Here is a 12,034-nt window from a genome sequence, read left to right as displayed (position 1 = left end):
AATGTCTATAGCTCTGTAATGCTTCCCCCTCTGCAGATCAGACACTCTCAAGGAATCCCATTTTTGGCAGGGTCAAGAGATTGAGGTCGAGGAACTTACTGAGGATAGCTTTCAAGGGATCGACATTGCTCTCTTTAGTGCGGGAGGCTCCATCAGGTAAAATTTATACCTTGTGTAAGACTAATGGTGTGCCAGTGCTATATTTGATCACCACACTGTCATAGGTGCTATCATGCGTTGTCATAGGTGCTATCATGCATGAGAAATGGTACCTCATTTGCTTTTGCATTATCCGTCTTCTCGTGCTCTTCTTGATAGGCTTTCTTTATATTTGAAGGCTCGTTTTCCTTGGCATCCTTATCCAAGTAATTCTGGCTTTTTGGCAGACATTCCAATGAATTATCATACTACTCACAGTTTCTTGCATGGACAAGATTCTGGGCACTATGGGCTCTTTGGCTTGATAAAAATTAGCTAGTCTTTACCAACCGATCAGTTGATACCTATACTTATTTTAGACACTCTTTGTGTGAATCTCTCTAGGATTCTTATGCCTAAGATCACTACCAGGCAATTAGATGTGTTTTTCCAGTGTTTCTAGCTTGTCCTTCCTCATGGATAGCTATGCTTTTGCCATACCTTGAGTAATTAATTAGATAGTGGTTTCACAAAAAAAAAGCAAGTGCTATAGTTGAGATAGTGGAATAAAAATCCAAGTGCAGGCTTGGGGGGGCTTGGGGTGGTCGAGTAGTTGTCACTGCTCCATGACTTGTGTGCCCAATGTTTTCACATGTGGGCTGGCCGTTGGCCTTTGATTCTTGGCTTGTCTGCCCAGCCTGTCCATACCTGGGCGCCCTCTTCCAATCAGCCTGTCTGGTCAAAAGAATTCCCTGGTCAGCCATACCTGTAGGTGTAGGTGTGTCACATTGTCCCTTACTAAGATCACAACTGTTCGGTATCCATATGGGTGCAAAGCTCTAGTTGAATCTCTCCCAAGGGGCTTATTGACCTAGTATCTTGGATATGACTTTGTTGCCGCTTTTGAGGCTAACATTCCTGCTACGCCTTGCTAGCACCAAAACCCACAAACAATTTCCCAATTAATTTGTTGATCGTGCACTCTCAACGCCTTCTCTTGACAAAGTGTTGACTCGTGAAGAGCATCCTCTTGTATAAGCTCTGGTAGAAGTGCCTCCAATTGAGAACACTCTTGGAAAAATCTCCAACTACTCGTGAATGCATACAGACCACGAGCATTGGCTTTGCAAAGCCCCACATATGGACCACCACCATTGGGGGGATGCACCTTGCAAAGGGTGAGGGTGATTGCCAATGAGGTGGTAGCTCAAGTGGTGAGATGTTTGTCTTGGGATTGGGAGTCATGGATTCAAACCCCCACTAGGTGCTCGGGGGCATTGCCTACGGGCGGTGAAAAATGGTAACTATGGGAGGATCTTGGGCCTAAGGCCAGTCACAAAGGGGGCGGGAGGCGGTCCATCCTGAGGCCTTGGCAAGAGGTGCATACTTGGCTATACCGTGACTCGTGTCCATTTGCTGCTAGTTGCCAGGAGGATTGTAGGGCGAGCCTCGGGAGTCTCTAGGGGGCCATGGCCATGGTTGTTAGAGGCGCCAGAGGCGCCTGGTACGAGGTGGGTATGGTATGCGCCTCGAAACACTCGTATTTTTTAGAGACGTTAGAGGCGTGTTAGAGGCGTATAATATGCGGAAGCTTCGGAGAAGGATCGGTACTTCAAAACTCAAAAATCAGCACTCTTTTCGCGACGGAATTAACGCACAAACTGAAAAGAGATGTGTAGAAAATAGAGAGAGAAGGGGGAGATGGAGAGGACACAGTATTGGGTCCCAATTACCCTCTGTAGGGCCCCCACCACGGATGGTGTATTTGCTTTATTAGAATGATGTAAATCTGAAAACAAATACAGAAAACTTGACCTTTCCTTGGCTGGAAAATCCTACCCTTGACCTTCAGAAGTCCACCCCTTTGCTTGGCAATCTCCTTGGCTTGACTGGCCCTTGATTGGCTTGAGCACTTGGTGAAAACTGAGATGAATGATGGGATTATGGCTCTCTTCTATTTATACTACCGTTCAGGGGCAGTCGGCCAGCATAAGGGCAGGCGGCGAGCATCAGTTATGTCCCACGACTGGATATTCAGCATTTAATGCTGAAAAATCCCATTAAATGCTGGAAAAATTCCCATAATTCCTGCGCATCACTTCCTGGGTGGCTGGACATCAAGCGCCTGCTTCTTAAGGGCTGGGCACATCTTTTGCCCACAATCCCAAAGCTGGGCAGCCTGTATGGGCTGCCCCATACATGCCCTACAGCCATTTAAAGGCTGTATGCTCCTGAAAATAGCCTTATCTTTGCCCAAGGGCTGTCCCACAGCCCTTCCATGGCTGGTGGGTCCAGCTTGGGCCTTCCTGGCCCTCATGGGGATGGTTTCACACCATTCCCATGCCCATACTAATCTCCGGGGTAGCCCTATGGGCTGGCCCCTTGTCCTAAACATGATCTACTCAGTGATCTGGCATCCGGTACCATACCAGATACACAGAACCACTGACATCATTCTAGAGGGAGACTCACAACGCGGACTGGCACTGTTTCATGTGCAGGACAGTGCACACCTGACCTTAGACTCCTGTGCAGGACAATGCACACCTGACCTCGGACATCTGAGATGGATCCTTGGCTGACTCGTCCCGGACTGGGCTCACATGGGACTAGTTCACCATCCCAGGTCCTGCACCTTTTGTACAGAAATGTCTACGTGGCATCCAAGTGCGGGATGCACGTGACATCCCCTTCTGCTTAACTTGACGGAAGCTGCATAGCCTCCAAATAATCCGTCAATAATGTCGGATAGTCTTCGAAAAATTCTTTGTCGAGCCATACTGCTTCATGAGTTCCTCGGTCCTGAAACTTCGTGAGGAATTGTCGTAGTCTTCAGCCTGAGCCATGCTTGAAACGGTGCAGAAGGATCTGTTCTGGAACCATTACTTCTGCTTCATCAACAATGTCTGGTTCCGCTTTGTCTTTGACCTCTGAAGGGGGTGGACCTGCATATGGCTTTAACCAACTGACATGAAATACATCGTGCATAGTCCAACTCGGAGGTAGCTTTAACTGCATAGACACCTCATTAATCTTTTTCCGGATGGGAAATGGTCCGAAGCTCCTGAAAGACAACTTTGGGCATCGCTTGTCCACCTGCTTCAATCTTTGCTTCATAATCCGAAGATACACCCAATCCCCTTCCGAAAACTTCATGTCCCTTCGGTCTTTATTGGCCTGTCGAGTGTAGGCCTCTTGCGCTTTAGCCAATCTGTCTTTAACGGACTCTAGGATCTCCTGGTAAGACTCCGTCACTCTGTTTGCCTCCGGTACTGAAGACGAAGTCCTGGTTAACAACGACTAGAAAGGCCTTCCAAACGTTGCTTCATATGGAGTCCTGCCAATAGCTGAAGAAAAAGAGTCATTTAAAACAGCTTGAACTAAAGGCAAAAACGATTCCCACTTACCTTGCTGATCGTGGACATAACACTTCAGCACATCAAAGGCCAACTGGTTGTATCTCTGTCTGGCCATCTGTCTGTGGGTGGAATGCACTGGAAAAATTCAGCTTAGTACCAAAATTATCAAACAATGCCCTCCAAAAATGACTGGTAAACTTGGCATCTCGGTCTGACACTATGGTTCTAGGAATCCCGCCAATCGGGTACCAATGCCGAATGAATAGCTGGGCAACATCCTCGGCGGTCACATTGGCCCTGCAAGGAATAAGCATAACAAATTTGCTAAACCTATCAACAATAGTTAAGCACTGCGTATTACGCTTACTCGGGCTAGGAGGCAGATTTGTGACAAAGTCCATCGAAATGTCTTGGAAAGGACCCTCAGGAATTGGCAAAGGCTGTAACAACCCTATCTTCTTTCCACGAGGAGCTTTCACCTTTTGACAAATGTCACAGCGTTGTACATATGTAAACATATCACGCCTCATCTTTGGCCAATAGTATTGCCGTTCTAATTTCTCCAGAGTCGAATTCATGCCTCTATGACCACCTGTAATGGCATCATGGGCATCATGGAGAAGAGCTGCCCGGAATGATTTCATGACACATAGTCTGCCTTTGTAGAAAAGCCAACCATCGCGTATCAGAAAATGGCATGGTCCTGTGGCATCCAATGCTTGTTCCCACTGAGTACCGAATTCCTCGGAATCCGCGTACGTGTGCTTCATGTCTTCTAGTCTTGTACCAACAAGGTCAAGTCTAGTGGTCTGAATCGCAGATACTTGTCCCTTCCTGCTCAAAGCATCGGCCACTGGATTGGCCTTTCCTGGAAGGTACTCAATCATACCACCGAACTGCTGGAATATCTGACTCCAGCGGTGTTGTCGATCACTCCACTGTGCACTTGGCATCGTCTGAATCCAGCGCAATGCATTGATGGTCAGTGCGAACCTCGAAGTCACGGCCATACAGGAAATGTTTCCAATTTCTCAAGGCCTGTATAACTGCTAGGAGTTCACGACCATAGACTGAGTAGTTCTTTTCGGCGGGCAGTAACTTACGAGACATGTAAGCTACCGGATGACCATTCTGTTGTAATACACCTCCAATTGTGATGTTACTCGCATCGGTGATCACTTAAAATGGTTCGTCCCACGAGGCAAGGGCTAAACAAGGCGCTTCTGACAAAGCCACCTTGAGGTTCTGGAATGCCTCCAACGCTCGTGGAGTCATTCGAATCTTTTGCCTTCTTGTTTTCACTCCCTTTAGCAGATCAGTGAGGTCTGCCGAGAGGTCGGAAAACTTGTCAATGTGGGTGGAATATGCTTGGCATATACCCACAAATGATCTAATGTCATAAGCTGTCTGTGGTACTTTCCAGTTAACAATCTCGGCCACTTTAGCCGGATCCAGTCGAATGCCTTCAGCACTAATTATATATCCCAAGTAATGTACCTGGAACAGATAAAATTCTGACTTCTTTTCATTGACGTAGAGCTCGTTGCTTTCCAGCAACTTAAGGACTTTCTCCACATCAATGTCATGTTGCTCAACTGTAGTTGAAAATATGAGTATGTCGTCCCAAAATATGAACACACACTCTCCAATCAACTCCTGAAAAACACGCATCATCATGCGGTTAAATGTAGCTGGGACGTTCATCAAACCAAATGGCATGACTACAAATTCATAATGGGCCCGTTCTGTACGGAAGGCTGTTTTGGGGATGTCCCCCTCTACAATCCGTACCTGGTGGTACCCACTCTTTAAATCCAATTTAGAGAACACCTTAGCTCCATTCAGCCTCTCAAGAATATAGTCAATTCGAGGCATCGGGAATTTTCTCTTGATAGTCAGCTTGTTGAGTGCACGATAATCGACACACAACCGAGAAGACCCATCTTTCTTCTTGACAAACAAGATCGGTGCTGCAAATGGTGACACGCTGGGGCGGATGAAGCCAGCTTGCAACAATTCTTGGAGTGGGTGGTTCAACTCCGATTCCATTGCCTTAGAAAGGCGATATGGAAACTTGCTTGGGGGTTCCGAGCCTGGGAGGAGGTCAATCTTGTGATCCTCCGGTCTGGACGGGGGGAGCTGGGGAGGGAGACTGTCCCGAAGAAAAATCTTCTGGAACTTTTCATGGAGAACCGAGTACTTCTCGGAAGCACTGGCCACCGTCTGGGCTGTCTGGATGTAAATCATCGCACACTATGCGCCTTTCCCGACTGCTCGCTCAGCCTGCAAGTGGCTTATGAGCCGAAAGTTTGGAATACCTGGCTCACACTTAATGGTCACCGAGGTGTTTGACACATTTCGATCGATCTGGAACGTGTGCTTGTCCCACTTGATATCAGGAAGAAACTTGTGAAACCATTGGATACCCAAAATTATGTCTGCTCCTACAAGAGGGGCAACCATAAAGTCACGCACAAACTCTATGCCCTGAATCACTAACTTAGCACCTAGAGCTTCATACTTGACGCTCGTTGTCATACCTGTGCTAAAACCCTCAACCTGTTTGTCCACCGGAGTCAGCTCGAAACGGGCACGCCTAGCGGCTTGTTCCGTGACCACATCCTTCGTGCTGCCGCTGTCAAACAAGACAACGACTCTCTGGCCACCTATGTAGCCAAAGGACTTGAGCAATTCGTTGCGCTCATACTCCTGGTCATGGGCGCCCTTCTGCTTATCTTCGAGCTCCCGGCTAATAATTGCTCCAACTGAAGCATCGGGGGTTGAAGAACTAGGGATAGCCGTTGGGGTCTGTGGGGGAGCTGTGCTCACCACGGAAGCTGTGGAGGCGTTGGCGGCCTTTGGAGGCTTCTTCGGACAATCCCGAGAAGTATGTCCTTTTGTGTGACAAAAGAAACATCTACTCTCCTTCTTGTACTGAGAAAGCTCCTCAGCACTCAACTTGCCACCTGTCTTGCCTGCCTCCGCTTTCTGGTCTGGAGTAAGCTTAGATGCATTGTTCGAGTTCTTGGAGCTAGAGGCTCCCGGGCTCTGTCCTAGGGAAGACCCTGTCTGGTTCTGGCTTTTGCCCCCCAAGGTGTTAGCCTTGGGAGAAGCCGGCTGGAAGTCTTGGGCTTGCCACCATTGTGTTTCATTTCTGCACTCTGCGCGAGTGAGAGTGCGTCCTCAAAGGTGGCTGGCCTAAACATACACACCTCCCATTGGATTTGCGTGTCCAGGCCATACAAAACTGCCCTTTCTTGTCTGTATCAAATAAGCCTAATTGCAGACACAAGGTTGAAATTTTATTGGCAAACTGAAGGACTGGTTGCGCGTTTTGACGCGCTCCCCTGAACTCGTCTTCAAGTCGCTCAAGGTAGTGGGGCGGTAGAAACCGCTGCTTAAGGTTGCGGACGAATTCGTCCCACCCATAAGCTGCCATACCTACTCTGGTGTGGGCATGAGCCCACTGAGTCCACCAAGGAATGGCCTCACCTTCCAAGTACCAACTAGCTAAGATCACTTTGTCAGTATCTGTTTTCCTAACTGCGGCAAAGTAAGCTTCAAATTGATGCAACCATGAATAAAGAGTTGTGGGATCGAGTTTACCATTATACTTACTGAAATTCATTTTCTCTGTAAAATGATTCGAGGGCGCCGCCGGAGTCAATCTGGCGTCCAAAGCTCTGAGGTAACGCTCGTGTTCCACGTGTCGCATGGCGTCGTCTTCTCGTTGTCTAATCTCCAATGCACGCAACTCAAGCAAGGAGCTTGGCTGCGGTTGTGACCCCGCGAGAGGGTCCCTGTGACGAGGATCTGGTATCTGGGATACGGAAGGAGAGGGAGGAAGAGATGGAAAACGCGACGCTGGAGAGCGAGAACGCTCCTCCAGAGCCAAGATCCGCGCCTTCTGCACCTTGGCTGTCTGGTCTGCGATTGCTCGCATCATCTGCTGGAACATGTCTGTGACACTCAAGCTTGGTGCCCTAGCTGGGCTGCCTGGTGCACTCTAGTCCCATGGTTCTGGTTCTCTCTCGTCGTCGAAGCTCGCCATAGCGGGAAAATGCAATTCCTTTCCGGAACGCAATCTGACCATCCACTATCTGTGTGGGAGACTTCCGGAGGCTTTCGGAGGCTAAAAACCAACCGTCCTTCGAGGGACAGGAGTCACTCTGAAGGGGGTAGTCCACCGGCGTCTAAAAACCAACCACACGAGCGAAATTTTTTTTTGGTTTGCTGAATCTTTGTCCTTGAAGTAGGCTCTGATACCACTGTAATATGCGGAAGCTTCGGAGAAGAATCGGTACTTCAAAACTCAGAAATCAGCACTCTTTTCGCGACGGAATTAACGCACAAACTGAAAGGAGATGTGCAGAAAATAGAGAGAGAAGGGGGAGATGGAGAGGACACAGTATTGGGTCCCAATTACCCTCTGTAGGGCCCCCACCACGGATGGTGTATTTGCTTTATTAGAATGATGTAAATCTGAAAACAAATACAGAAAACTTGACCTTTTCTTGGCTGGAAAATCCTGCCCTTGACCTTCAGAAGTCCACCCCTTTGCTTGGCAATCTCCTTGGCTTGACTGGCCCTTGATTGGCTTGAGCACTTGGTGAAAACTGAGATGAATGATGGGATTATGGCTCTCTTCTATTTATACTACCGTTCAGGGGCAGTCGGCCAGCATAAGGGCAGGCGGCGAGCATCAGTTATGTCCCACGACTGGATATTCAGCATTTAATGCTGAAAAATCCCATTAAATGCTGGAAAAATTCCCATAATTCCTGCGCATCACTTCCTGGGTGGCTGGACATCAAGCGCCTGCTTCTTAAGGGCTGGGCACATCTTTTGCCCACAATCCCAAAGCTGGGCAGCCTGTATGGGCTGCCCCATACATGCCCTACAGCCATTTAAAGGCTGTATGCTCCTGAAAATAGCCTTATCTTTGCCCAAGGGCTGTCCCACAGCCCTTCCATGGCTGGTGGGTCCAGCTTGGGCCTTCCTGGCCCTCATGGGGATGGTTTCACACCATTCCCATGCCCATACTAATCTCCGGGGTAGCCCTATGGGCTGGCCCCTTGTCCTAAACATAATCTACTCAGTGATCTGGCATCCGGTACCATACCAGATACACAGAACCACTGACATCATTCTAGAGGGAGACTCACAGCGCGGACTGGCAGTGTTTCATGTGCAAGACAGTGCACACCTGACCTTAGACTCCTGTGCAGGACAATGCACACCTGACCTCGGACATCTGAGATGGATCCCTGGCTGACTCGTCCTGGACTGGGCTCACATGGGACTAGTTCACCATCCCAGGTCCTGCACCTTCTGTACAGAAATGTCTACGTGGCATCCAAGTGCGGGATGCACGTGACAAGGCGTGTGTTTTATATACATATATATATAGTGATAGATAGATATAATATATATAGTGAAAGTTGAGAGAGAGAGAGAGAGAGAGACTAGAGTGTGTATGTATGAGTCTTGAGGGAGGGAGAGAGAGGGTGTGTATGAGAGAGGGAGAGAGAGAGTGTGTGTGAAATTAAGAAAGTTGTATTAAACATCTGCAAAAGGCCAAAATGACCTATGCGACCAAAATAGTCCATCCTCATCATCTGGATACATCATCAAGATTGAAGGGTACAAAGTAAAATGAAATGAACCAGGAGAGTATAGAGATAGCTCCAAAAGTGGGAATAAAAAACATCATCATTCTAGTGTGTTTGAAGTTTGAACTTTGGGTCTTGAGAAAGGCTTAAGGGAGGGAGGGAGAGAATGAGGGAGAGAGAGTGTGTTTGAAGTTTGAAGTTTGAAGTTTGAACTTTGGGTCTTGAGAAAGGCTTAAGGGAGGGAGGGAGAGAATGAGGGAGAGAGAGTGTGTGTGAGAGGGACTGCCTTGGGCCCTTAAAGCCCCCGTCTAAAGACTCAAAGCAGCCTTTTTTTTTTTTTTTGGTGGACGCCTTGCTCAGGCAATCAAACGCCTTGAACTGTTAGAGGCGTGCCTCGTAACAACTATGGCCATGGCACTGATCTTGTGAATGTATGAGACTGTCTGGAAGAGTGCATCCTGTAGCAGACAAAGCTAGGATAATATCATGTGGGATCGATGGTTTGTTGTGTATCATATAGGAGAGAATTATTACTTGGGGCCTCTCTGTCTTTGGCCATTTAGCCGCTGTAAGATCAGGTGCCCAAAAGGGCTGCAAGAACTCCACCACCTAAAGCCTCTTCTTGGAGTTATCGTCTCTGAGCTATGACACGGGCGACAGTCTTGGTGGCCTGCTTGCTTGCCCATCCAAGTGACTTCATGGTGTGCCAATGGGTGAATCAAGCTCTTCCACACACCTCTCAACAAAAGATCTTGGAGAGCCTCAAACCAGGTGTCACGTGGGCGGCTCTTGAGGTTAACGTTCCTGCCACTCCTTGTTAGCACCAAAAACCGCAAATAATTTCCCGATGAATTCTCTTGACAAAGTGCCGACTCTTGAAGAGCATCCTCTTGTATCAACTCTGGTAGAACTGCCTCCAAGTGAGAACACTCCTGAAAAAATCCCCAGCTACTTGTGAATGCATTCGGGCCACCAGCATTGGCTTTGCAAAGCCCCACATATGCATGCCGATGAGTTTATCAAAAGAAAACACTAGGCTTCCCAGATCTACATCAACTTTGTATCCGTTAGTATCTCTTGGAATGTGTGTGCTTAGATTAACATTTCCCTACTTGCCGGGCGTGCCAATGCTTGTTCCTCTTGATGGACACTCGACTTCTCTCAAGTGCTTTCCAACGAAGCGAGGCACCCGGAACAATCAGCCCCCTCTCAAACCGTAGAGAGAAAGAGGCGGGACAACAGCAAAACAGTCCAAGATCCATTGGGAACCTCCGACCGGAAGGGCAGGGACTCGTGGAGGAAGAAGAAAATGTACAGCCACTTGTCTGGCAACTCTACATGCAAGAGAACTCACCAAATCTGATGCCAGTGCAGAAAACACAGCCACAACTCCACCGTTTGCCGCTGTAAAAGAAAACGCAGCCACCAAAACTGGCCGGATAGCCTCTGTAGGAGAAAATGCAGCCAAAACACTTCAAGATCTGCCTTTGAAGAGCGAAACACATCCTGTAGGGCTGGCCTGCAACCACAAGAAGAGGGCTGGACCAGAAAAGCAGCAAGGTACTGAAAATGCAGCAACTGTATGGATTGATCTGCAGCCGGAGAAGTGATGGAGGCAAAACGCACAGCAGAAGTGGGCAGATTTGCAAGGTTTGGAGCAACCTGGACCTAAGCGTATGATACCATGAAGGAGATAGCACAGTGTGGAAGCATAAATTGTAAACATATGAGAGAGTGCAAAGGAGATAGAGAGTGTTTGGACAAGATCACCTTTTATAACAGCAGTAAAGCTTTACAATGGCAATGGCCAGCAACACGGTGTTGAACTTGTGCAAGGGATTGGATGAATAAAGTGATGATGTGTGGCCTCCTTTTATAGTGTTGTGTGGAAGCTGGCCGACTGCTCCTAGAGTAGGCCGACAGCTCCACGACCCCTAAAAATAGGAGAAAAAGCATAAAACACCCAACAATGGGTAGAGCCCATATACACAAGAGATGCACAATTCTAACAATTCTTGCATATCTGCTAGAGGTCATTGGCTGTTGCAACAGTCTCTTATGCTTGTAAGTACCTACGGGCTTCCCTTGTGCTCATTTTCAGCAATAAACATCAGTTTCGAGCATTTACAGGTCTTGTATTTGGGCCTACACCTATGTTTTCTATTGCTTTCACTTTCTTTCAACCGTTGCTCCACCCCAAAAACTCGACCAGAGGAGATATCTATGACAACGTGCCACCACACCCTATATATGGCTCTTTGACTTCCCATGCTCTTGCATATGGGATAATCCACCACAACTTCTAGTCATGCGATAACTCGAGAGTAGCTACAAGAATTGCCACCTCCAACACGCGAGCACCTCGATCAAACAAAGGTTAGGACCGCCCAGGACCACAGAGGCCGAGCTCTGATACCATGTCAAAGTCACACAGCAGTAGCACACACACCACCCTAGGGCACTGAGCAATTTCGGTGGCTGGGCTCCCATCTCCTAGCTGTTGCTGTCCCACAAAAACTCGGCCGGAGAAGATATCTATGACAAGGTGCCACCACACCCTATATATGGCTCTTCGACTTCCCATGCTCTTGCATATGGGATAATCCACCACAACTTCTAGTCATGCGATAACCCGAGAATAGCTACGAGAATTGCCACCTCCAACAAAATGCCGGGTCCCACATGGATAATCACAACACACGTGTATTATACATTACAATAAAGAAGTCGTAAATAACATGAAATTTTTGGTATTAAATCTTCCTCGAACCAAAAATGGAACTCTTTCCTTAGAGTTCGGTTGCAAGACCATGCAGTGAATCCTTTTCCAATTAGCGTTAAGATCCCTTATGTAAGCCATTGCCTTTTTGAAGTATCCCATGGGTCCTTTGAAGTGCATTATTGAAGTAAGAATCTCTAAAATAC

General features: G+C 47.8%; 1 protein-coding gene across 1 annotated transcript in view; it reads left to right on the top strand.

Moving 5' to 3' along the window:
* The window catches only part of LOC147606756 (uncharacterized), a 32,110-nt gene that overhangs the window by 572 nt on the left and 19,504 nt on the right, over nt 1-12,034 (top strand). The window contains exon 2 of the mRNA XM_086791652.1: nt 71-156. Within this exon, the coding sequence (XP_086647778.1) occupies nt 71-156 (86 nt within the window). The remainder of the gene's footprint in view (nt 1-70; nt 157-12,034) is intronic.

This window comes from Cibotium barometz, chromosome 57 (assembly GCF_041138505.1).
Source record: "Cibotium barometz isolate CiBa-2024 chromosome 57, ASM4113850v1, whole genome shotgun sequence".
Taxonomy (NCBI): domain Eukaryota; kingdom Viridiplantae; phylum Streptophyta; class Polypodiopsida; order Cyatheales; family Cibotiaceae; genus Cibotium; species Cibotium barometz.
The sequence above is the reverse complement of the archived record's forward strand: the minus strand, read 5'-3'. Positions and strand labels throughout refer to the sequence as shown.